Source organism: Wickerhamomyces anomalus (genome assembly GCF_001661255.1).
Source record: "Wickerhamomyces anomalus NRRL Y-366-8 unplaced genomic scaffold WICANscaffold_2, whole genome shotgun sequence".
NCBI classification, from domain to species: Eukaryota; Fungi; Ascomycota; class Saccharomycetes; order Phaffomycetales; family Wickerhamomycetaceae; genus Hansenula; species Hansenula anomala.
Window position 1 is genome coordinate 1 of NW_017567111.1, and position 25,722 is coordinate 25,722.

The following is a 25,722-nucleotide window of genomic DNA, read 5'->3' on the forward strand; positions in this document are numbered from 1 at the left end:
GTACAATCTGTTAAGCCAATTATTACTTGTACCAAGATCTGACATTCTCAAACCTTCTCAATCTTGAAATATTGCTTGATATGTGACAAAGTCGATCATGTGATCCGTCACGTGATCTGTCACATGATAGAATATTACATTATCGAATAACTCCATAATCTGCTACTACAGATTAAATATAAATACCTACAGTAACATCAGAATCCTCCAGAGTATCTACTTGCAAATTTATGTAAGACTCGGGCTTGATTTGAAGAATTTGATTTTTCACTATATTGACCAACTTTAATTACAAATATCTCAAGTAAATAAAGAGTTCTATGAAAAACGATTATAGCCACATTAATCAGTGCGCGTGAGAGATAATACATACTTAGTTTCAAAACAATACAAGCTCAAAATAAAATTTCATTTCCTTAGTTGAACAAAAATTTTGAGCACCCATAGTAAACAAAAATACATATAGTCCAAGAATTCGAATTGATATCGACCTCAAAGCTTCTATTCTAACTACAACCGGGGCTTCCTCAGTAGAGTCAAAAGAAAGTACTAATTTCAAAGCAGTTTTGAGAATTCTATTTATCATTTTCTATATTTCAACCATTATAAGTAACTTGAAATATTTCCAGAACCACAAGTACTTTAATCAAAGTTAGAGACTCTATTATATAAGTGAGACTAACTAATCTAATTACATTTTGTTTCATGATTTAATTGTGCTTGAGACAAAAATTATCCCTTGATAAAATTCCGACATTTTGACAAATTCAAACAACAACCATATTTTTTTGAAAACCAAAGCAATTAATGAAACACTTATATCCATGAGATTCACCATGCTCACTTGATTGATAGATGTAGTTAGACTTTGATCAGACTTTCAAAAATATCATAAATGTTGAAAATCTTGAACCTAGTATACACGTACCTGCTACAACCATTAATTACCCAACCAATAGTAAATTAATAACCAATGTTATATAAAAAGGTATCATTTCAAGAGCATGCTTCGTTTTTAACCTCATTAATATCTAGTTTACAATGTCATCGGCCCTTCAAACGCAAGGTATAACTGAGACAAATAGATAGAATGAATCCCTCTTTTGAAGGCTGTCACACCAACCAGCAAAGTTTCTTACACCAACTCTGCTCCAAACCCCTTTCAACACTACGTAAAAGTGATAAATGTTTTTATCAAGTACTCATGCTACAACCAATAGCATCAAAACATCCACCACTTAGTGTTACCAACATTCAATTGATCTCTACACAACTGAAAGCATTTTCCCAGTAGTTAAACCTGACCTCAAGTTTTCGATCACCCAATTCTCCATGTCATAAACAGTTTGAACTGCATGTGTTCCCATATGGGGTAATGAAACGACATTTGATAGATTCAGTAATTCACTTGGTGGATGTGGTTCATTTTCAAAGACATCAAGCCCAGCAGCTCCAATCTTACCCGATTTCAAATGCTTGATTAAAGAACTTTCATCAATAACAGCACCTCTTGAAGTGTTAACAATAACAACACCGTCTTTCATTTTTGTAATCAAATCATCACTTACAAGATGGTGGGTTGTTGAGTTTAAAGGGATATTTAATGATATAACGTCTGCAATTGTGACAAGCTCCTCAATTGATTCAACGTATACAGAGTCCTGCTCTAAATTAGGTGGCAACCTTGATCTGTTATAATAAACAATTTTTTGGAACCCAAATGGTTTAGCACGGTCTCTAACAGCTTGTCCAATTCCACCCATTCCAATGATACCCAAAACTTTCCCAGATGGGTTCCAACCTTCTTTGACCCCAGCTCCAAACCCCAAAATGGGCCAATTTCCTCCAAGTAAAGCATCATGACCAGCACCAAAGTTACGCATAGCTCCAAGCATTAGGTAAATATGTGCATCAGCAGTCGAATTATTGACAATATTTGGACAATTTGATAGCTGAATCCCTCTTTTCCTCAAAGGTTCAACGTCACATTGATCATAACCAGAACCTTGGTGGGCAATGAATTTTAAAGTCGGAGGGAAATGTTGAGCTAGATCTTCATCAAAACGACCAACTTTTTGTCCAGTTAAATAACCTCTCGCAATACCTTCCACGTTTGAGTATTTTCCTTTTAAATCTTTGATGAATTGGTCTCTAGTATAATCATCACCAATATGAACTACTTGTGCTATTTCTTCAAACTCTTCCCATGGCTTTTGTGCATATCTTATGGGATCCAGATGCAGGATTAAAGGCTTCACTGTCATTTTGAAGAATTGAAGAATGTGAACATCATTTCAAATGGGGGTTGTACTTATCTTTTATACACTGGATAATGGTTGACTGTTGTTTTTTTTTTTTTTTTTCACGTCTTTTCAAATCCATCTAACTCTGAAGGACGCCATGATAAGAATTCACTATAAATAAAAGACAACTTCAGCTCCTTATATCACCATGTTCTCTTCAATGGCTAAGCCATGATGAGCTCTTTCACCAACCTTCAATTTCAGCCAGCTGATGAATTCAACGATTTGAGAAAAAAGCTGGCCTTAGACAGTAATGAAAACAAAGTGGATGTCAGTGCTGGTGTTTACAGAGACGAAACTGGTGAATCATATACATTGCCATCAATAAGAGCAGCGAAAAAAATATTACACGAAAGTGGTAAAGGTCATGATTACACTTTTTGCTTAGGCTCATCTGATTTCCTTGAACCAGCTGCGCAATTAGCTGTTGGGAATGATGCAGTGAAAAAAGGGCTAGTCTCATCGTGTCAAACAATTGGTGGAACAGGTGCTTGTCATTTAGGTGCTACCTTTTTAGCTCAGTATTGTGGATTTGGTGAATTTTATTTAGGAACTCCAGCTTGGCCAAATTATTTTCCTCTGTTGAAACAAGTTGGTGGTTCAGTTCATACTTTTGACTATTATGATTCTGAAAACAAAAGTGTTGATTTCAAAGTTTTAATGCAAACTTTAGAGAATGCACCACAATATTCTGTTTTCATTTTACAATTATGTTGCCATAACCCAACAGCCTCTGATTTATCAATTGAACAATGGAAAAAAGTTGGTGAAATCATGAAAGCAAAATCACTTATTGCGTTTATTGACGCAGCTTACCAAGGTTTTGCTTCAGGATCAATTGAGAAAGATGGTGAACCTATAAGAATCTTCATTGAACTTGGTGTGGAAGTGCTAGTTGCGCAGTCATTCTCAAAGAATCTTGGTCTTTATGGGGAAAGGGTTGGATGTTTACATGTTGTTTCTACAGACCCTATGGTTACACCAGTCATTACTGATCAGTTAAGGTATATTTTGAGAGCTGAAGCTTCAAGCTCACCAGCATTTGGATCTAGGTTAGTCTCAATAATCGCCAACAGTGACGATCTATCAGCTCAATGGGGAACGGATGTTGCTGAAATCTCAAAGAGACTACAGACACTAAGAGCCAAAGTTTATGACCTGTTGACAGAGAAATATCAAACTCCTGGCTCATGGGATCATGTGAAATCACAAAGAGGTTTATTTTGGTATAGTGGTCTTACACAGGAACAAGCTGAGAAATTGATCAACGTGTATCATATATACCTTACAAAAGGTGGTCGTATTAATATTGCTGGTTTAAATGAGAAAAACATTGATTATTTTTGTTCTTCACTAGACAAAGTTGTTAGATCTGTTCCTTAGCTTTCCACCATATTTAATCAATAATAAACACGATCCAAACCCAAAAAGTAGCACAAATGCAGATATCGTATTAGTCCAACCGACACCTATTGTTCTGATTTGTATCAAACACGTACCAGTACCAATAGCACCTGCAATGTAGCGAGCAAAATAGTTACTAGCTATTGCATCACCACCTAAATGGGGTAAGCAGTCAACAGAATATGCATTGATACTTGGGAAGCAAAAAGTTTGTGCAACACCATTACAAAACAGTGCGATAATAGGTACAACCATTCCACCTTTCTCTTTTTCAACAGTCCATCCATATACCAAAACACTTATTGGTAGAACCAACCCAAATGAAACATAAGTTGACCTTAATCTATCTTCTGGAATCCGTTCACCTCTTAATTTCATATACTTTTTAACATATCTATCAGCCCATTTACCCCCATATAATGAGCCTATTAAATAACCCATACCTGGTGCTAAATAAAACAATGCACCGTAAATAGGAGTTGTCAAGTGGAATCTAGGGTTCATGACATTTGGAATTGGTGTTGTCAACCCATACATGTTGTATAACAATGACATACTCATGAATCCACTGAGAATTAGATTTGAATAAGTAAAAGCCTTGAGCACTCTAAATGGGTTATATGGGACCCAATAAGCTTTTGCATGATCCTTTTTGTATTTTTCTGCCCTTGATATTCTTATAGTCTCTTTCAAAAATACTAGTGAAAGTAAAAATGTGAAAAGTCCCAACCCAGCCAGAACCCAAAATATAACTCTCCAGCTTGTAAAAGTGACAATAACCCCACCAATTACAGGCGCAAATGCCGGTCCAAGTTGTGATCCAGATAATGTTATACCCATAGCACGACCTCTTTCTTGTGGAATATAAATATCACTAACAATACCACCACCTAATGAGAAAAATGCAGTCCCAAATAATGCTGTTATACATCTAAAGACAAAAAACATTGCAAGGTTTTGAGAAACTGCAGTTAATATTGTTGCAATTGTAAAACCAGCAGTACAAATCAAATATAAGGGTTTCCTCCCATAAATATCACCAAGAGGTGAAGTGACACATGGTGATATGGCCATCACGATACAATAACATGCATTTGATAGTGTGATCATTGTATCTGTTGTATGGAAATCATTTGCAATCTTGGAAATAGCTGGAAGAAATGCCATAGTTGATGATGGAGAAAGGAACACTGACAATGCAACGATACCAACAAATATCATTTTCCTGGTTGGTGTGAATCTATCGTAGAATGGATCATCCTCTGGCAACACTGTGATGACCGTTGGTCCCTCTTTGTCCTTCATTGTCCTGAGGATCGCATTTTATCAAGTTTATTCATTTATGTGGGAAGCTGAAGGTACTTATGTATCAAGCACTCGGTGTTCTTACTCATTTATTCCATGGACTGTTTTTTTTTTTTTTTGATTTTCCTCCACCGTCCATCTGATTGTTTTTGAACAGGACGTTAAAACTGATAAGACAACCCATATATAAACACAATGGTATCTTCAACTCTATCAAGATGATTTCCTTCATTATACAACCCAACAATGACTCAAGGTATCAAAATCGCCATTGATCGTGGTGGTACTTTCACCGATATTTATGCCTCAATTCCAGGTAAACAAGATCTAGTGTTCAAACTATTATCAGTTGATCCTAATAACTATCCAGATGCTCCCACTGAAGGTATTAGAAGAGTTTTGGAAACAGCTCATGATTCAAAAATTCCCAAGGGTACTCTCTTGAGTGTTGATACCATAGAATCTATTAAAATGGGAACCACTGTGGCTACAAATGCCCTATTGGAAAGAAATGGTGCCAAAGTCGCATTGCTGACCTCAAAAGATTTCAGAGATGTTTTGGAAATTGGAAATCAAACTAGACCTGATCTTTTCAATATAAGTGCAAGAAAGTTGGATCAATTATACTCGAAAGTTGTTGAGATTGATGAACGTATTACATTGGTGAATTATACTGAAGGTGGTGGTGGTCTTGAACATGAAACAAATGCTGATGCTGAAGCCATAACTGGTGACTTGATTCGTATCATAGAAACCCCAAATATTTCCAAAGTCAAGCTACAATTAGAGGAGTTAAAAGCTGAAGGTTATTCAAGCTTAGCTATCTGTTTTCTCCATTCATATTTGTATCCCAAACATGAACAACAAGTTGCTAAAGTTGCAAGATCATTAGGATTCCAGGTTTCTGTCTCTACAGAGTTACAACCAACTATGGGTATTGTTGATAGATGTTCTTCAACAGTTGCTGATGCCTATTTATTACCCAAGATCCAAGAATATCTAGTTGGATTCGGTTCAGGTTTCCAAGGTGGATTAAAAGCTATGGGTAACAAACTTTTATTTATGCAATCAAATGGTGGGTTATGTCCTTGGAACAAGTTTACTGGTCTTCGTGCTATTCTTTCAGGCCCTGCAGGTGGTGTTGTTGGTTACGCTGAAACTTGTTATGATAAACGACCATCAAATAAAAAGTCAACACTTGGTTTTGATATGGGTGGTACTTCAACAGATGTTTCAAGATTTTCCGGTCGATACGAACATGTATTTTCCAATGTTGTTAATGAAGTTCATTTAACTACACCTCAATTGGATATTTCCACAGTTGCAGCAGGTGGTGGATCAATGTTGTTTTGGAAGAATGGTATGTTTGTTGTTGGTCCACAATCAGCTGGTGCACATCCAGGCCCTGCTTGTTACAGAAAAGGTGGTCCTTTAACAATCACCGATGCCAATGTTTTCACTGGTCGGTTATTACCAAAACATTTTCCTCATATCTTTGGACCAAATGAGGATGAACCCTTGGATGTTGAAAGAACAAGAGTTTTGTTTGAGGAACTAACCACAGTCATCAACAATGAGCTTAAATCTAAAATGACTCCTGAAGATGTTGCTATTGGATTTTTAAAAGTTGCAAATGAAGCTATGAGTAGACCAATTAGAACATTAACTGAAGGTAAAGGTTATAATACAGCTGATCATAATTTGGCAGTCTTTGGAGGCGCTGGTGGTCAACACTCATGTGCAGTTGCTCGTGTTTTGAACATTGAGAATGTTTTGATTCACAAATATTCTTCGTTATTGTCAGCATATGGTATATCTTTAGCTGATGTTGTTGTGGAAAAGCAAACACCGATATCAATTGTCTACAACCAAGAGAATTTGGAAACCATCAAAACTAAGCTCGATGATTTGGATAAAGTTGTTGAAAGTGAAGCTTCAGAACAAAATGTTGGTAGTTCACCAGTCTCAACAGAATTGTATCTCAACATGAAATATTTGGGAACTGATACTTGCCTCATGACTTTAAAACCTGAAGTTGGCTGGGATTTCAAAAGTCAATTCATCTCACAACATCAACAAGAGTTTGGGTTCACTTTAGAAAGAGAGGTTATTGCTGAAGATGCTCGTGTTAGAAAGATTATTAGATCCAATGATGGGAATAAATTAAATCCATTTGAGGAGTCTGAATATGTTGTTAAAACCAATGCACCACAACCTTTAGAATCCACCAAAGTCTATTTTGAAAATATGGGTTATCTTGATTCAAATATCTATAAATTGGGGTCTCTCAGTACTGGAACTATGATAACTGGTCCTTCCATTATCATTGATGACACACAAACAATATTGATAGAACCTGATTGTGAAGCAGTTGTCTTATCAGATTGTGTTATGATTAAATTGACAAACACCAAGTCAACAAAGTTATCCACCACTATTGTTGATCCTATTCAGTTATCTGTTTTTGGTCATAGATTCATGTCCATTGCTGAACAAATGGGTATTACTTTACAGTTGACATCTATTTCTACAAACATCAAGGAAAGATTAGACTTTTCAGTGCTTTATTTAATTCTGATGGTAAATTATTGGCTAATGCACCACATATTCCGGGCCATTTGGGATCTATGTTTTTAGCTGTTGAAAAACAATTGGGAATCTGGAAAGGTCAATTAAAGAAAGGTGATGTTGTTTTCACAAATGCTCATACAACTGGTGGTACACATCTCCCAGAGTAAGTAAAGACATCTTTTCCCAAAAGGGATATTCTAACAAATTCTAGTATAACTGTGCTTACTCCAATTTTAGATGAACATAATAATGTCTTATTTGCGCTATGTGCAAGAGGTCATTTTGCTGATATCGGATCCATTGTTCCTGGTGTATGTATTGAAATCATCCAGACCCCTAAATTATCAAACTAACTCTATTTTTAGTCAATGCCTGCCAACTCCAAAGAATTATACCAAGAAGGAGCCATTATTGAAAGTGAATTGCTATACAAGGAAGGTGTATTCCAACATGATAAAGTTGTTGATTTATTATACACTAAACCTGGTCAATACCCAGGATGTTCAGGGTCAAGACTGTTGGATGATTGTATCAGTGATCTAAAAGCACATGCTTCAGCTAATAACAAAGGTTTAATTTTGATGCAAAATTTAATCAATGAATTTGGATTAGATGTTGTTCATCTTTATTCTAATGCTATTCAAAAATCAGCAGAAGCTGCCGTTAGAGATTTGTTGAAAATTGCCTATGATAGATTTGGTGGTGAACCGTTAAAAGCTGTTGATTATCTAGATGATGGTACTGCTATTGCTGTTACAATTACCATTGATAGAGAAGACGGTAGTGCTATTCTTGATTTTACAGAATCTGGTGACCAATTTTACAGTAACTTAAACTGTCCAATAGCTGTGTTGTATGGTAGTATTCTTTATGTTTTAAGATGCTTGATTAATGTTGATATTCCTTTGAATAGTGGATGTATGCAACCATTAGATATCAGAGTACGTGAAGGTTCGCTATTCATGCCATCTCCAGATGCTGCTGTTGCTGGCTCTAATGTTGAAACTGCACAAAGAATCTCAGATACCCTTTTCAAAGCATTTCAAGCTTGTGCTGCTTCTCAAGGTACATGTAATAATTTCACTTTTGGCTCATCAGATCCTCAATATGGATCATTTGGTTATTATGAAACTATTGCAGGTGGTGGTGGTGCAGGTGAGAATTTCCATGGTCAATCAGCAGTTCAAGTTCACACAACAAATACTAGAATGACAGATTCTGAATCTTTTGAAAAAAAATTCCCATGTATTTTGAGAAAATATGAAATCAATAGAGGAACTGGGGGTAAAGGTTTATACAAAGGTGGTGATGGTGTTATTAGAGAAATTGAGTTCACTATACCAATTGAAGCAACTTGTTTAATGCAAAGACGTGTATTTGCACCATATGGAATGAATGGAGGACACCCAGGTAAAAGAGGTTACAATTATTGGTTAAAGAAACTTGATGATGGTTCTTTTAAAAGGGTTGCATTAGGTGGTCAAAATACCGTATTTGTTAAAGCTGGTGATAGAATTCGTATTGAGACTCCTTCAGGAGGTGGCTGGGGTGTTCCAATTGATGAACAGGATGATGATAAAAAATCAATATCTGAACAGATTCATTACCCATGTATTGATGCACCTTTTGCTAAACCAACTATTTTAACAGGTAGTATTGGTATGAAAGCTATTACTCAGACAAGTAATTGAATTGATTGTACTTGGTTAGCAATCTACTACACTTTATTTTTATCTTTCATTATATAATATATACTTTGCTGAATAAATTGTTATTGATATTGGATGTCTTTCATTGATAGGGACTAACATCGAACTAATTTCACTAGCTTCTAGAATAGATACCACACGTACAATGAAATGTCCAGCTGATGAAAAACTGAGCAAGAACTTATAAGCTCTTGGAGATAACTCTATAAATGGTATAATGATATTTTAGTGCAAAATTTATTAATTGTGGTACATGATACATAAGTTGCTGTTCATAATGCAAGGTATGATTGAACCATTAAATCAGCCTGATTATATTGTACCTTTTGTTTCAAGTAGCACTGTATGTAGTTGAAGTGCCAGATGTGTTGGCCAAATTGTAATTATTGCACTAGAATGATACTTCTTGATTTGAGGAGATGTTAACTCTCAACATCCCATTATGATCTCTCAAATTTACAAAAGAACTGTTCAATCCAATTGAAGTTTGAAATTCTAATAAATTTGGATTCTCCATCGTATAAAACAAATCCCACCTGGTTTCAGATTTAAACTCATTTTCAATATCATGAGGTGTAGAGTTGAATTTCTGATCCAAGATATTTATCCTCAACACATCACCAATCTCAAAATATTTCCCATGCAGGTGTCTTTTCGGAGGCCTTATTGGAAACCATTCCAATAATGCTTGGGTATGATCATTCATTTCAAACTCTCTTGTGTACATACATGGATTTGATCCTGCAAATAAGGTGGTGATATTTGAAGATCTTGATTCTTTTGAATATCTATATCTATAATCTCTTAGTCTTGTAAAGAATTTATTTCTATAATCATTGAATTGTAAGACAAAATCTGTTTCATTACTACCGATGTAATCTGCTGAATCAGTTATATCTAGATGAATATTTGTGGATATATGGTTATCTGGTAACGTTTTCAATCTACCGACATCACTAACAGAGGAACCACGTTCATCATAAAACTTATAATAATAGATTGAATTTGGTGATAGCTTCCTTATATGTAATTTCACAGTGAAATCTATTAATGAGTTTGTGTATGTAACACCAGATAGAACAACATCTTGGAAACACTGATCTAGCGCCAATACGAAATAAACTGGAATTAAACTGGATTTTGCAACTTTGAATTTGGGAGTAACTCTAGTCCAAAAGATGGATGAGAATGAAGAAGAATCACCAGCGGAAACACTATGTTGGAATGAATAATCAGGTCTTGCAATGAACAATGGGAAATTTTGGTATAGTTGATTAGATGAAGTACCAGAAGGGTCTGTATTAATCAATTGAAAGTTGATGTTTTCAAGTTCACATGGTTTTGTAATTAGATCATCTTGTGAGTAGAAAAGCTTTTTCAAGTAGTACAGATAGACAACAAATGACTTTAGTATGGATGTTAATAGCATTTAGTTGTAACTGGTTTAGCCATAATCAAGGCATCTGCACTTCAAGAGACGTGTCAAGATTAAACTTTATGTGTTTTTTTTTTTGTAGAAGCTTTGAAGAAATTCGCGAAAGCTTGATTAATCATGATCTCGACTAGAGTAAAAAAAAAAAAAAGACTAGTATTGGACTCGAATTGTTCTTTCAGATCAACACAGTATACGCTGCTAAGGAGTGTAACATGTTTTGTAATTGTAGAGTGTTTTAAAGTGTAACTCAAGTTTCAACCTCTTCTTAGCTAGGCTCCTGCTATATCCGCACCTCTTGTGGGAGCAACGTTCACTTGTAGAAAAGGCTTTTGGCGGGAGGCCGGGCAGGGCTGCGCAACCTGATAAGACGCCAGCGCTCACTCGTATCGGGCCAATCACAGCCCAGCATCCGCCACCGCGCATCCTCGCGACAAACAGCTTCTGTCTAGATTACAATCCCATAGGCTCAAGGACCCAGTTACGCTCCAGGCTCAGAGATCAGAGACCAATTACAATGGTGTACAACTACGAGCTCAATTCAATAAAACTTCTCGTTGTACCATCATCAACACTTTTGAGAATATATTGCTCAATCCAATCCACAAATCTTCATCATCACACACCTCTCATCGGCTTCTCATTGATCTAATATAACAAACTGTGCAGCTGCTTTAACTGGTTGAAATTTGTTTTCCAAACGGTCAAACTTAGGAATTTTCAAATCATCTGTATCAATTTCCAATCTTTTACTCATATCATCAACAATATCTTCTTATCAGCTACGGTTCTTTTTTCATCTTGATTTGTTCAGATATTTGCTGCTTCTACTACTATGTCCAGTTTAGGAAGAGGAACTCATGTTGATGAGGACTCTTCTGCTGAAGCTTTATGGAGGATGTATGCAAAGGCAAAAGCTTCCCTACCTTATAAAGAACGAATGCAAAACCTCACTTGGAGAATGATGAGTATCAAGTTAATGAAGGAAAACGTATTACCATCTGATCATCAACAAATGCTAAGTCATAACAGCAACATGGTTGCGGAATTTAATGATTATGAACCAAAGAGACTTAACAATATGAACAATAATAATATGGGTGATGAATACTTGAATTTATCTGAAATACCAAGTTTAACAAATAATTCACAAAGACAACAAAGCTCAAACTTGACCAAATACTTTATGGATGCCAAAGATCATCAACAAAATAACATAGGAACACCAGCTACTGGCCATGGTAACCATACTATGGATCCAACTTCAGATGATTTTGATTACGTTGCTCATATAAAGAAAATTGGTCAGGAAGAATCTAATTTCAAATCAATATCTTCAAGCTTTCATGAAAATGATTCAATAATGACTGATTTCTTACCTTCTGCAAAATCAACTACAAGTCAACACGGAATACCAATATCTTCAAGTGCAAATAGCATTCATCCACATGCCATAAATGTCCCACCTGCTTCTTCAAGTTTCCATTCAACTTATCTTGATTCTCCTGGAAATGATTTGAACTCATACCTTGATCCTTTAGAAACAATAAGCTCATCTTATGATCCGCCTTCATCTTTTGGAAACCATCAAAATATTAATCATCATATTTCAAATAGTTTTAGTGAATCTCAAAACTATTTCCAAAATATGTATAATAGCCAAGCAACAAATTCTCCAGCATCATCAACAAGTCATACTCCATTAATCAATGATGGTTCTTTTTTTGATAATTATTTCAGTTCCAATAACAACAACAATAATACTTTGTCCCAAAGAAATACCCAAAGTTTTGCTAGCAAATTGAGAAGAATACCGTCCATGACTTCTATGAACAATGATGAAGACACAATCATGGGTGGTGAATCTGTCTCAAACTTGTCATCCTCTTTCAACAGCTCGACAAATCCTCCTTCAAATCCAAGAAGAACATCAACCACAACGGCATCAACTATAAGAAAGAAACAACCAACCAATTCTAAACTTTCAAAAAGTAAGAAAAATGCTTCATCTACCCAATTGGCTGCTGCTGTTAATAATTCTTCAACTTCAGCTGCAAAGAAAACTGATAAGGATGATTCAACTTCTAATAGCAACACAAGATGTACAAATTGTAACACTCAAACAACCCCATTATGGAGAAGAAATCCTGAAGGTCAACCTCTATGTAATGCTTGTGGCTTATTCTTGAAATTGCATGGTGTTGTTCGTCCATTATCTTTGAAAACTGACGTTATAAAGAAAAGACAAAGAGGTTCTGGGGGAAGCACAAACAACAATTCAATAAGCAGTAAAAATACACCATCTCCATCATCGCCAAATAAATCAACTGGTTTGAAAATGAGCAGTGGTGTTGGAGTTGCTAAAAAAGATTCACCCACTGTGTCGAATGAAAAAAATAATAGAAAACAGTCTTTACAACAATCTTCTTCATCAAGACTAAATAATAAGAAGAAATCAACTTCTGTTAAGCAAGAGCCAATCGACCATCACCAACAACAATCATCCCCTTTCAGTTCTACCCAAAATGATAATAACAACAATACAACAACAACACCTATTGGCCCAAATCATTTCTTACAAGATGATCAATTTATCCACCATACAAATGACCAATTCAATCTACAAGATGTGGCCAATAGTTTTGACTTTAATTCAAATATGGATATAGATCGCCATCCAATAGGTTCAGGAGCTGGATCTTCTACAACTGGTGGTATCAGTGCTTCAAATTCCCAACATTTCACTAATGGTCAAAATCTTTCTAATTCTACTTCTGGTAATGGTGCTACAACTACTGACGGGAACCCTCCTAATAGCAATTGGGAATGGCTCACAATGACCTTATGAATTCGTAAATAGCAATATACTTTATAGATCATAATATAGAAGGGTACAATGTATTAGTTAAATAGTTAACTGTTCAGTAGATATCTGACTACACATCTTCAAATCTCTGTCACTTATTTTATTAATTCAATCAAAAGGTTTATTTACACTGTGATTTGATTGTTTCAACGTCATTTTCTGTATTTTGATTGTCTGACACTGATAATCCTCTAAGTTCATCAATCAGATTATCTCTATTGGTTCTTGTCTTGTTTCTGTTTGATATTGATGATTTGCTTGCTGGCGAGTCATTAATTCTTTTTTTTGAGGAAGACGTTACATTTATCTCAACTTTTCCTTTTGCATTAACTGTTGAATCAACATGTCCATATCGACTGGTTGTGACACTTAATATTTCAGAAGTGTTATCGTTGGAAGCAGACTGTATAGTGTCAAGATGATAATTTTGATAACTTGCATTGTTCATTGAAGGTGTCTTTGGCCTCACTTGAGGGTTTATAATCTTTTGTTTTGAAAATTCCAACAACACATGTCTCCTTGAACTTTCAACAATTCGAAGTTTTGTATCTGTTTTCAAAAATTGTGAACCATCCCATTTAATTATAGGTAAAACCAAATATCTTTCCTTTTTGGGCCTTAGTAATTGTAATGGAATTCTACTACTGTCTTCTAAAATTTTCTGGATGCTTTCCCGTGGCCTATCAGGATTACTTTTGAGTAGTTTCACCCCATCTGCTGTATGAACACTTGATAAATGGCTGTTCCCATCCTGAACCACAGTCCTCTTACCGCGTTGTTCAGATTTGACCTCTCTTTGTGTGGAATTGTTATTATTATTATTGTTTTTACTGGCGTTTCCAATGTCATTATTAATATCACTATTATTGACATCGGTCTTGGTATTATCATTGTTGTTGTTGTTTTGAGCAGTATTTCCATCAACCCCATCACCGTCATTTTCACTATAGGTTGGTATTTGATCAACATCATAATAATAAAACTCATCGTGGATATTTTCTTCATTCAATTCATTTAATGCAACGCCATCTTTGTTCTGCAGCGCCAAAAGATTCTTCTCTCTTATTTCATCAGTTGCTGTTGAAACAGCATCATCAGTTAAATTTAATTTTGAGGGTATTTTCAATTTTCTAAAAAATTTCAATATTTTAACTTCTGTTCTCTCTAGAAATATACCATAAAGGAATCCAATAGATACGTTTGGTAAAGTTAAAAGTTCAGATAAGTATAATGGTTGATATACCAACATCTTTAATGGGGAATGAAGGTCATGAGCAAAGCAATATTGTGTATCTGTATGGTGCAAAAAAATAGGATCAGACCTGATAGCTACCTTCATTACCTTCAATTCATCAGCAGAATAGCAATTGAGTAATGATTCAATGACATTCTTCTTATTTCTAAAGAAATTCCAAATATCGGAGGCGTTCGATTTCTCAGCTATTGTTATTAGCTCATGAACCAAATTTGGTACAATTTGTGCAGTTGTCTTATTGTTGTTGAAATTTTGATAATCAAATTCTTCAAATGTAATTGATATAACTTCAAGAGCAATTCTTCTAATACAATGAAACCAAATATAAGATCCAAAACTTTGACCCTCTTCACTGTTCCTTAGATTAGAACGAGCAAAGACAGTATGATTCAAATACTTAACGAGCCTTATTTTAGCCAAAGAATTCATAATATGGTCCAACCTGCTGTTTTGTAATGACAAAAATTTATTTGACTCCACAATTTTTGATAATAACAAAGTCTCTTCACAAAGACCACTTAAAGAGAAACAGGAAAACCCGACACGGACATTATATGATTGAGTTTCATGTAATACTTGGTATTCCGATTTTGCAATTAGTTTAACATCAGCAGTGCATAAAATTGATAAAACTGTTGCATTTGGCAATTCATTCAAAATCAAAACCTCAAAGCAGACACCATAGCTAGCATCAACAAGAATCAAAGAATCATTTTTGAGACAGCTTTTCAACTTTTGACAAAGAGTTGCTGGCTGCGCAGTATCTGCAATGGCGAATAGTACCAAATCATATGATACAGGGTTGGATTTTGACTGAACAAACTTGTCAATGGATATAAATGACACAACATTATCAAACACTTGATCGCCGCCTTCTTCAGAGTGCCATTTTGAAGTGGCTTTAGTGTACTCTGATATTACAAACACATTGAACTTGGACCTTTGACAAAGAAACTTCCACGTGAAAAAATGAGTTGTAGGTGAATCACCAACTAAAACTTGTTAGAGAACCCATTCAAACCAGATTATTATCCAGGTATTGACAAACTGATCAAAACGTTTACAGCACCGCTACCCATTATCAACCTTCAGCACCGAATCTTCAAAAAGCGTTGTAGTTGCCGCTGAGAAGTTATGGAAGATAAAGTTAAAAATTTCAAGTTCAGCTACAAAACGAAAACAAGAAAAAAAACACAAAATTGACAGGAAAAAAAAAAGAGGGTCCGTACCACAATAGTGTTTATAAACCAAGAAAACATTTAGGCCTACACGAGAAATAGTAAAATGTATCGTTTATAAGTTTCAAAAGGTTCATTGGTTCATCACAAAACGTTAAAAAAGGTGGGTATATAAATATATATATATATGTGTGTGTGGGGAGGTTCAAATGACTGCTACTCAGTTCTTTTTATTGATCTTTTCTTCTGTACCATAGACTCTGTCATCATCGTTACCTTCAACGACACTTTTGATGGCTTCCATCTTCACAACTTGTTCTTCCCATGTCTTTGTAGATTTCTTCTTACTCTTATCGAATAATTCTTTATCTGGTTCTCTGTAAGACTTACCAATTCTATCCCATAAAGTGGTAAATTGACCATAGTTGTAATTGAAGTATAAATGATGAACAGTATGACAAGCTGCACCATTGACAATTGGGTCATTTGCTAAATACTCACCATCATGAATCATAACTGTCCAAAAGTTGACAAAAGTGAACAAAATTAAGTAACTAATCTTGTGCAATGGGAAAACAAATGGATAAACATGATATGGTAACGATTGGAAATAACCATCAACTGGATGGAAAGCATGTGAAGCATAAGGAGTGGTGACCAACCATTTATGATGAGGTTTGTGTAAAGCTTTGTAAACTCTTGGCCAATGTAACCATCTATGAATCAAATAAATGAAGAAATCTGTAAACATGATAAAAGCTGGATATTGTAAAACAATTGACCACCAACCACCTTTTACAGAATCAACATCCCAATACAATTTGGAGTAACCTTGTAGTTCGATTAAAAACCATGGAATGGTTAAAAGAACCATAATTGGAATGGCATTAACGGCTTGTTTGATTTCTAATGACATTTGATTTTTCAAATATCTTGGATGGTTGAAAATAGCTTTGTCAAAAATGAAAACATAACTAAAAGTTGCAACAGTTAAATATAATGCAATACCAAAGAACCACATAAGAGGGAATAAGGTTAAAAATTGTCTCAATAAGTTGTATCTTGGTAATAATGAAGCATTTGTATAGATTGAAGTGTCAAAGAAAACAGGAATTTTACCATAAACATCAGATTCCTGAAGTTCTGAAAGAACTTGGGTGAGAGCCACATTATTGGAGTTTAATAGCTTTTGAGTAGGATCATTTGCAAGAAAGTTGACAAAGGAGTTATTACCCAAATCCAATGATTTTTGTAAAACTTCCGGGATGTGACTAGATAAGGAAGCTGGGAATAATTTAGCATAGAGATAATCCACACCATGGGAATCAACAAATTCCAACACTAAATCCATTATTGATAGTATGAAGCAAACAGCAAATAATCAGCAAGTAAATCAAAGGTCAAGGGAAAGAGTGTGATAACTAGTTGGTAATGATTGTGGCCTGTGGGTCTATATTCAAAAAAGAGTGTGATCTGTATGGGGACCTGTTTACTTATATACAATTTTCAGGTGTTGTTTATGTTGTTAAACGAGGATTTTTTTTTAAATTTTTTGCTCTTTCCTTTTGAAAAAAAAATAAAAAAAAAAAAGCCGAAGCTGTTGAAAATGGTGTGAGCGCGAAAACGCGTTAAACGATGAGAGGAAGTTAAACGAGGATGCTGAGAACAACATGAGAAGAGCGGTGATGGGCCATGAGTGTAATCGAAAAGAATTGCACTCTTGTAAATTTTCTGGTCTATTATAAATTGAGGTACTATCGGTTCACTGAGGTTCCGAGCTTCCAGTCAACAGTAGTAGCTCTTAATTTTAAAGGTCTCGTCGTAAACAGTTAAACGAGCGATAATAGTGACAACGTCTGGTTGTGGCACACCAGTATGGGGCCATTTATAATCAAGATTCAAGTATTAACATGATGACAGTTTGGTATGAAACCGTTTCAAAAAGCGAGATCCTTTGATTTTATCATGCCAGTGTCTTCTCTTGTTTAACATGCTACTGCTGCATAGCTACAAGGCCTCCACGCACCGAAGACATGCCAAAAGAGGACTAGCTTTGAAATCTGTTCTACACCGTGTATCATTTGATGTCACAATTTCAAAGCTTTGATTACATCCTTTTCCTGAACTCACAAGTTACATAGAATATAATCGACCCACTGAGACCTCGTTTATTATTCATTATTCATGATCTTATATACAATTCCATGAACAGGCTGGCGCTGGCGTACAATTTCGTGAATCAATGTCAATGATCGGTATCAGTACTACTCATCTGGGCTTAAATATATATCTAATGTGGATTGATCTGTTGAAAAAATCATTACTTCGTTACTGTCATGTTTATATAATAATGGGCTTTGTTGAATGCCTTCTTGTCTTCTGTTGTTTCTCAATTGAAAATTTCAATTGTTCTAATCTTTGGTACGAGTACTCTTGAAATAATCAGTAACTCTATCACCACCATCATAATACAGAGCCAACTCTTTTTGCAAATCTTCCCACTTTGGTCTGTTTAAATCACCCTCTTCCCTTTCTCCCCTGGATATCAAATCCAATCTTAACCACTCTAATGCCAATGGATGTAAGCTATTGATCGATTGAATCTTGATGAAATCCTCCTCCGTGGTTTTTATAATTGGATCGTATAGATGTTGCTGAATACCATCACCATCAGCACCATTTCCACCTTCAAATTTGATATCTTTTTCATACTCCAAATTCTTCAGAATTTTACCACTTTGGATATGAATAACATTAGTAGGCCATTTACCTAATCCATCGAAAATATGGGTGGCATAAATCACAGAACATTGTCTTGTCTCTGTTTCTCTTTTCAAAAAAGATAATAATCTTGATCTTACTAAAACATCAAGATCCACAGTTACTTCGTCCAATAGCAACACTTTCCAAGGTTTCAACAACCCCATGGCTAATTGCACTCTTCTTCTTTCCCCATCACTAACTTGATGCATTCTCCAGTTCAAGTCAATATCAAGAAGTTTTATCAATTCATCACGTCTTTCTTTGAAAACATTACCACCAATTGAATCAATCAACACTGTGACTGGTATATCTCTTCTCACAATAGGATTTGATGCCCATTCTGTTCCTAGATAAGTGGTTATGTTTGAGGCATCAGATCCACCTCTAAAAGGATCGTGTCCACCTATTGATATTGTACCCATGGTACTTAAAGTTTTACCAGCTAATAACTTCAATAACGTTGATTTCCCTGCCCCGTTTGATCCAACAAGCAATGTTCTGGTATTCCATGGAAGCTCAATTGTAATGTTTGCTAGTCCCACTTTACCATTACTAAACTTGTAAGTTAAGTGGTTTGTTTCAATCCCAAACTTTTCGCTCATTTTACAATGAAGTTTCGGTTCTTTTGAAAGTTTGAAGTTGAAGAGTTTGGTTAAAGTAAAAAACTAATCACAGTTTATAGATTTCGAGATTCTCGATTCGCGAATGTAATCTCTGATGTGGTGGTTACCACTTTTTTCAAATGTTTTTCGAGAAATAAACATCAACGGTTTTCAGAATTGCAGAGGCTCTTCTTCAACATTTATATACGTTAAGGCATTCAGAATCAACATGAGTTTGGCAGATGAAGATGATATTTTCAAAGAAACCGGTCCATTAGAGGATGAGGACGAAGAGGAGGAAGATGAAGATGAGGAGGAGCAAGAGCAAGAACAAGATAACAATGATGATGATGATGAAGGTGAAGGAGAAGATGAAGATGAAGAAGATGAAGAAATTGAAAATGAGAATGATGATGAACTGATGGAGGATGCTAATGAAGACGGAAATGTCAATATTGAAGTCGAAGAGCCAAAAAGTACTCGTCAAGTGGATGATCAACAAGAAGACAATGAAGCACCTCCTCCACAAGATGGAAAGAATCAATTAGAATCTTTTTACAATCAAATGAGGTTTAAGGCTCAATTAGCCAACTCATACGATGTCAATCCCTTTGTGGCAATTCCCTACTCATCTCCAATAAACTCAATCGCGTTATCGGCAAGCTCAAAATGGTTATTCACAGGAGGTGACGATGGGTTTATAAGGAAATATGACTTTTTCAGTTCTATTGATGGTGAGGTCCAACTTACAGCTGCTCAAAAGCACTCACTAGTTGACTCTATTACAAATGGGGGTGCTCTTCAGGGCTACTGGGAAAACGAAATACCTGTTAAACGCTCAATGCTCACAAAAGATTCATATGAACCGAAATTATCACCAGTATTTTCTTTGGCTATTGAGAACAGATGTCTTTGGTTATTGAGTGGATTATCAAACGGTGGTATCAATATGCAATCTATACGACACAATGAAGGCACTATTGTACATCATTTTGCAGGTCATCAAGATACCGTATCAGCATTGAAATTAAATCAAGCTCAAAACAAATTCATTTCAGGTAGTTGGGATAAACTTATAAATAGTTGGGATCTAAACTCTGGTAAAATCATCAATACCTTCAAGGATGCTACAGGGCAAATAAGCTCTTTAGAGTTCAGACCTGCTGGTGGGGTGGATATTGAAGCTCAGCCGATCAACGAAGATGATGATATGGACTCGTTATTTGGTGATGAAGAAGAAGAGCAACAAAATGGGAAGCAACAACGGTCAACAAAGCAACAACGAAAGTCATCGTCGTCGTCAACAGTGCCATCCACAACAACAACAACAACAACAACAACACACCAAGGACTTGATGAAAATATATTCATGTCATCTTCAATCGATGGATCAATTAATATTTGGGATCTTAGAACTAATCAACAAGTTTTGAGGTTGAAAGGTACGAAACATTCTCCACCATGGTGTGTCTCATCTTGCTGGTCTCAAGATGGTAACTTCATATATGCTGGTAGAAGGAATAGTACAGTTGATGAAATCTCATTAAGAATGCCCTTGGATTCAAATAATGAGATTAAAGTTTCTAAAACACTAAAGTTCCCACAAGTTTCGGGTGCAGTTACAGTTGTGAGGCCATTACCAAATGGACACCATATTCTATGCGGATCTTATGATAATATAAGAATTTATGACTTGAGGTTGTATGAAGAATCCCATAAGAAAACACCATTTTTGATCGTTCCAGGACACCATGGAGGTACATTGTCTGACGTTCAGTTTGACCCAACTTACAAATACATGATAAGTGCAAGTGGGAATAGGGGATGGCAAGGATCTAGTACAGAAACTGTCTTCATTTATGATGTTGAGTTACAGTGATAAATCGGTTATGTACTTAGAAAATGAATCAATAAATAAACTGTCATAAAGGACTCATAAAAAACTCTCTAATTGGCCTTATCCCGATGTTTAAGATGTTTTCATGATGGTTCCATAAATGTATAATTCTATTGATTAATTGGGATGTATCAGCCTTATTTAACAAAATATTCAATAAAATACTAACAATACCAATGGTTATTGAAACAGTAAGTAAATGTTGGTTTCTCTTACTTGATATTATGTGTCTGAAAGATGAAAAGCCTTTGTTATAAAAAGAGTGCGACATTGTAGATATTTTGGATGACTCTTCAGCTTGTTTTGATAGTAATGTTCTATCTGTAGACTTGATTCTGCTTTCTAAAATACCCTTATTGAGATCAAGTACAATCGGACTTGTTCTCAATGCACTATATTTACTCAGTGCTTTGAAACTTTTCAAAGAATTCAATGGGAAACTTTTCATGTATCTCACCAGATCTTGCATCAAATCCGAAACATCACTTGAGTTTATGTTTTTCAGAAATTTTGACAGGGAGTCATGAACTAAATCTTGTTTCGAAAAACAGTCTGAGTCTTGTGTACTTGAAATTTTCTCAAAAATCTTATCTTTCTTGTTTGATAATAGACAAACATAGATATAAATGGTGACCCCTATTGATCCATTGGCAATTATCAAGTCAAATATCTGACAAATAGTGCTAAATTCAGTTATATCATGTGAAAACAACGTAATGATTGGAGACAGACCGTAAAAAGGTTCCAAGTTGCCCATTATTAGATCGTTATAAAGATCTTCATCAATTTTAGAAGTCAATTCAGGAATCAACTTCAACATTTTAAGCGTCACGTCTATATTGGGCATCATAAAGTCTCTCAAGTGGACCAATGTGAAGATTGAAAGAACTTTAAAGCACAATTCTAAGTCATCCTCAAAAACCAGAAGGAAAACGGTACAAATGTCATGATATCCTTGATAATAAGAGAGCTCTGGGTATGTTCTCAAAACTCGTGTGATAATGCTTCTCAGATCGTCTTTGAGTTTTCGCTTGTCCGTACTTGGTATGTTTTGAGGATAGTAAACGAATGATCTTTCAACATCTAGCCCAACTTGATCTTCATCCTTGTGTTGAGGTAATAATCTCCAATCCGGCTCAACCTCATCTTCCAAATGCTCAACACCTAATAATACCGGCCAAATAACCTTTCTGAATTCGCTGGTAATAAGTCCACCCTTTGTCTTGGTTAAATATTGTAGGATTTTATAATCTTGCATTTCAACCGCAGTCGATAAACTTGACTCTTTGAGATTTCTTTGGTTAATCTTTGGATCATTTATGGAGTTCTCCAGTTTTAAGGAAATCGTATCCCAATCTAGCGTCTCCACTCTCATAATAGAATCACTTGAGGCTTTCAATCAAACAAACGGCCATTTAACTCCTCAAGCTTTTTGTCAACAAACAAACAAATTATATGAGACTTTTCGATTTTGACACATGAATTCTTTGCTGGAGTAAATTTGTACCTGTCTCTCAGCCGGTCCTGGTTTTACACAGAGTACGCTCCACTCTAGGCGGCGGCCCGACTGATCTTGGCAAAGAAAGCTCCTTGTAGAACCCACCAGAGCGGACCCATATTTACGGAGGTCGCGCACAGAGACTACAAGTGTACAAACAAAGAATGAAATTTCGCTTTGTATTTGTCAAACGACCTCTAAAAGACTCTAAAAGAGGAATCTACATCTTTCGAATACCAATGCTTTGAAAGTCTATGTGGGAGAATGACTAAGGATAACCGCTATGTGGACAGGCAGCTGATTGCTGGTGGACGGTTTAGCAGTGTTTTCAGGGCAAGGGACAGTACTGAAGGTGTCAACAAGTTGGTAGCGCTTAAGATCACAACGCCAGAAGATGATAGGCCGCCTCATAGCTCAAGACATGAGTTGAGAATATTGGAAATGCTAACCAACTTGGGTGTATCTGAGCACAATTTGATACATATTTTAGATAACTTTGAATCCGATGGTATTGACTTGGTGATGGTGTTCCCATATTTCCCATTCACATTGACACAATTTTTGAAGCACAACTCAACAAAGACAAGACAACGAAACAACCCATACATGATTCCTGGAAATGATTATGAGCCTCTGAAGGCTACATATGAGAATAATTTAACAGTGGAGCAGGGTAAACAGATAATGGTTGGGATTGCTGAAGGATTATCATTTCTTCACCAACATGGAATAATTCATAGGGATATTAAACCAGCCAATATAATGTTCAAAGATTTTAGTCCAAATCCAGTGATTATTGACTTGGGCATAAGTTTTGTTTATCCTAATAATTATGGTAAAGAAACTAATGAAAACAAAATTTGTGATATTTCTACTGGAATATACAAGGCTCCAGAGCTGCTATTTAGAATTACTGATTATTCTTTCGGAGTTGATATATGGAGTTTTGGTATTTTGTCAACATCTCTTTTTAGCAAGAATGCGGAACCGATTTTTGGCTCTGAAGATGTAAGTGATTTGAAACTAGCGTCGTTAATATTCAATACGTTTGGGACCCCAACTTTGGAATCATGGCCGGAGGCTAAGAAATCAAAAACGTTCAGTCTACTACAGCTAAGTGATCAAAACTCAAAAGATATTGATGATATTCTTCCAAGGGCAGATAATTCTATAAAAACTGCATTCAAAAAAATGATGGTTTATGAATCCAAGGAAAGAATTTCAGCACGCGGTATACTTGATCTACTAAATTAATAGCACAAAAAAATAATATTAATACAACTTATATATGGGAGAAAAAAATAAACCAATGTAGAAAGGTGATGGTGGGGTATCATGTTTGTCTCTTATTATTCTGCTTCAAATTGTTTCTCAAGTTTCATAAATTCAAGAAGGTCATTGACTCTGTTTAGTTCTTTCTTGTTGATTAGATTTTCTTTTTCAGATTCGTACATAGAATCATCATTGTTTAAATAATAGCCATTTTTGAAATAGATTAAATTTTGGTGTTGAATCTTGAAGTTCGGTGTATCACCTGCAATAGTGGATACCTCACTGTATTCACTGTCACTCGCACTATTGTCATTAGTATATAGGTCTTTCATCATTTGTATTCTGTTCTTTTTGCTTTCTTTAACCGCAAGTTTTATACCATTTCTAATTTTTGGTGTCAGATTTTCATAATCTGTATTCAAATTTCCTGACAATCTTATTCCAAGAGGTGCTGGTTTTTTGGACACAGGAGAGCCTTTATTTGAGCCACTGAAAATATATCCTTCTTGATTTTCTTGATTCTGAAGTTCATTTTCTAGTGATTCATTTTCTTTAAAATCATTGTTCTCTTCATCATAAGTATAATGTATTGATTTTGTATGGTGACCATTACCTTTCTCTATTAGTGACTCTCTTCTTTCATGTGACGAAAACTGTTTCTTAACAATATTTTTCTGAATAAGTGTTGGAGTCAATGGTGTTGAAGGTCCTCTTTTCCTATCATTTGAGATATGATGATTTTGGGCGTTCTCAAATGCCATCGTTCTTAATCTTGAAGGTGTGGTTGTTGATTTTGTTTTGGCGTACCCTCCTTCTGGGGTCTGTATGTATTCATTCCAATCATTAGCTGACATCTCGATGGTTGGGTCAGAATCTTATTTTCTCTGCGTTGAAAGTGGTTGAAGGTGCTTGTTTTGAAAGAAGTGATGCTTGTGTTTTCTTTAATTTTGTTTTTCACGTCTTGTTTACTTTTTCCCGATTTGAGATTCAATCTTTATCGACCCGTGCTATCTGGCAGTGGTCGTCCTGAAATTTTATATAATATTTATAAGATCAACGTCGCAGTACCTAGTACATATAATATCAATTTAGAAAGAGGTTCCACGATATTTAATTGATATTCTGCCTGTACACATATAACGCTATAATTACTTCTCGGCCATGAACTAATAGAGATCATGGGCGACGTATTAATTCAGATTGCCGCGTCGACGTCGACGTCGTTGAATATAAATATAATAATTAATTTAATTAGTTTATGATTTTAATTATAATAAAATTAAATATATCAAACGTCTCGGCGATATTCATGTCGATATAATTCCGCCAGATTTAATTGGTCATTCATCTGGTACGGTTAATCCATTTAATTATTATATAATTATAATAATCTGCATGGCTTATAAATATTATATATTATAATATAATATACTAGCGCTGCTGCGCCTGAGCTATATTTTAATTTATATAATTATATAAATCAGCCGAATTATAAAAACAGCAGGCGATCTTTTAATTAATAATTATAAGCTGACGTTCATGTTGATTCTTACCTGTTTTATAATATTATTTATTCTGATTTATCCGCCCATGACTACTAGTGCTTTTTTATTTAAATATTAAATATTAATATATTGCGAATCATGTTATAATGATCATATCGTTCA

The 25,722-nt window shown here is 35.3% G+C and overlaps 13 protein-coding genes across 13 annotated transcripts; 5 read left to right on the forward strand and 8 right to left on the reverse strand.

Annotated features, from left to right (window-relative positions):
• Positions 1-1,191: 1,191 nt before the first annotated feature.
• On the reverse strand, positions 1,192-2,288 carry WICANDRAFT_89403 (D-mandelate dehydrogenase-like dehydrogenase). The gene has a single exon (XM_019186183.1). The coding sequence runs from the start codon at positions 2,262-2,264 to the stop codon at positions 1,266-1,268; it is 999 nt and encodes a 332-aa protein (XP_019039718.1). The 5' UTR covers positions 2,265-2,288; the 3' UTR covers positions 1,192-1,265.
• A 189-nt stretch (positions 2,289-2,477) lies between these two features.
• On the forward strand, positions 2,478-3,686 carry WICANDRAFT_29401 (uncharacterized protein; the record flags this gene model as incomplete). Its single annotated transcript, XM_019181601.1, has 1 exon — positions 2,478-3,686. The coding sequence occupies one exon, from the start codon at positions 2,478-2,480 to the stop codon at positions 3,684-3,686; it is 1,209 nt and encodes a 402-aa protein (XP_019039719.1).
• On the reverse strand, positions 3,657-5,012 carry WICANDRAFT_28667 (uncharacterized protein; the record flags this gene model as incomplete). Its single annotated transcript, XM_019181525.1, has 1 exon — positions 3,657-5,012. The coding sequence occupies one exon, from the start codon at positions 5,010-5,012 to the stop codon at positions 3,657-3,659; it is 1,356 nt and encodes a 451-aa protein (XP_019039720.1).
• A 246-nt stretch (positions 5,013-5,258) lies between these two features.
• On the forward strand, positions 5,259-9,274 carry WICANDRAFT_77199 (uncharacterized protein; the record flags this gene model as incomplete). The annotated part of the gene is made up of 4 exons (XM_019184515.1): positions 5,259-7,512; positions 7,554-7,746; positions 7,795-7,894; positions 7,949-9,274. 4 exons carry the CDS (start codon positions 5,259-5,261, stop codon positions 9,272-9,274), a joined length of 3,873 nt encoding a protein of 1,290 aa, XP_019039721.1.
• Positions 9,275-9,683: 409 nt separating this feature from the next.
• Positions 9,684-10,721, reverse strand: WICANDRAFT_77200 (uncharacterized protein; the record flags this gene model as incomplete). The annotated part of the gene is made up of 1 exon (XM_019184516.1): positions 9,684-10,721. The coding sequence occupies one exon, from the start codon at positions 10,719-10,721 to the stop codon at positions 9,684-9,686; it is 1,038 nt and encodes a 345-aa protein (XP_019039722.1).
• Positions 10,722-12,825: 2,104 nt separating this feature from the next.
• Positions 12,826-12,975, forward strand: GAT1 (Gat1p; the record flags this gene model as incomplete). The annotated part of the gene is made up of 1 exon (XM_019181033.1): positions 12,826-12,975. A coding segment is annotated over one exon (150 nt), but the record flags the coding sequence as incomplete, so codon positions are not given.
• Positions 12,976-13,711: 736 nt separating this feature from the next.
• OSW2 (Osw2p) lies at positions 13,712-15,924 on the reverse strand (the record flags this gene model as incomplete). Its single annotated transcript, XM_019183109.1, has 2 exons — positions 13,712-15,837; positions 15,894-15,924. 2 exons carry the CDS (start codon positions 15,922-15,924, stop codon positions 13,712-13,714), a joined length of 2,157 nt encoding a protein of 718 aa, XP_019039724.1.
• Positions 15,925-16,243: 319 nt separating this feature from the next.
• Positions 16,244-17,374, reverse strand: ERG3 (C-5 sterol desaturase; the record flags this gene model as incomplete). The annotated part of the gene is made up of 2 exons (XM_019181428.1): positions 16,244-17,175; positions 17,257-17,374. 2 exons carry the CDS (start codon positions 17,372-17,374, stop codon positions 16,244-16,246), a joined length of 1,050 nt encoding a protein of 349 aa, XP_019039725.1.
• A 1,060-nt stretch (positions 17,375-18,434) lies between these two features.
• On the reverse strand, positions 18,435-19,388 carry CAF16 (putative ATP-binding cassette family ATPase CAF16; the record flags this gene model as incomplete). The annotated part of the gene is made up of 1 exon (XM_019181584.1): positions 18,435-19,388. The coding sequence occupies one exon, from the start codon at positions 19,386-19,388 to the stop codon at positions 18,435-18,437; it is 954 nt and encodes a 317-aa protein (XP_019039726.1).
• A 421-nt stretch (positions 19,389-19,809) lies between these two features.
• On the forward strand, positions 19,810-21,267 carry SPT8 (SAGA complex subunit SPT8; the record flags this gene model as incomplete). Its single annotated transcript, XM_019181589.1, has 1 exon — positions 19,810-21,267. One exon carries the CDS (start codon positions 19,810-19,812, stop codon positions 21,265-21,267), a length of 1,458 nt encoding a protein of 485 aa, XP_019039727.1.
• A 595-nt stretch (positions 21,268-21,862) lies between these two features.
• GYP8 (GTPase-activating protein GYP8) lies at positions 21,863-22,660 on the reverse strand (the record flags this gene model as incomplete). The annotated part of the gene is made up of 1 exon (XM_019181585.1): positions 21,863-22,660. A coding segment is annotated over one exon (798 nt), but the record flags the coding sequence as incomplete, so codon positions are not given.
• Positions 22,661-23,047: 387 nt separating this feature from the next.
• On the forward strand, positions 23,048-24,037 carry CAK1 (cyclin-dependent protein kinase-activating kinase CAK1; the record flags this gene model as incomplete). The annotated part of the gene is made up of 1 exon (XM_019181598.1): positions 23,048-24,037. The coding sequence occupies one exon, from the start codon at positions 23,048-23,050 to the stop codon at positions 24,035-24,037; it is 990 nt and encodes a 329-aa protein (XP_019039729.1).
• Positions 24,038-24,132: 95 nt separating this feature from the next.
• On the reverse strand, positions 24,133-25,084 carry WICANDRAFT_103751 (uncharacterized protein; the record flags this gene model as incomplete). Its single annotated transcript, XM_019180391.1, has 1 exon — positions 24,133-25,084. Exon 1 carries the CDS (start codon positions 24,907-24,909, stop codon positions 24,133-24,135), a length of 777 nt encoding a protein of 258 aa, XP_019039730.1. The 5' UTR covers positions 24,910-25,084.
• Between the last annotated feature and the right edge of the window lie 638 nt (positions 25,085-25,722).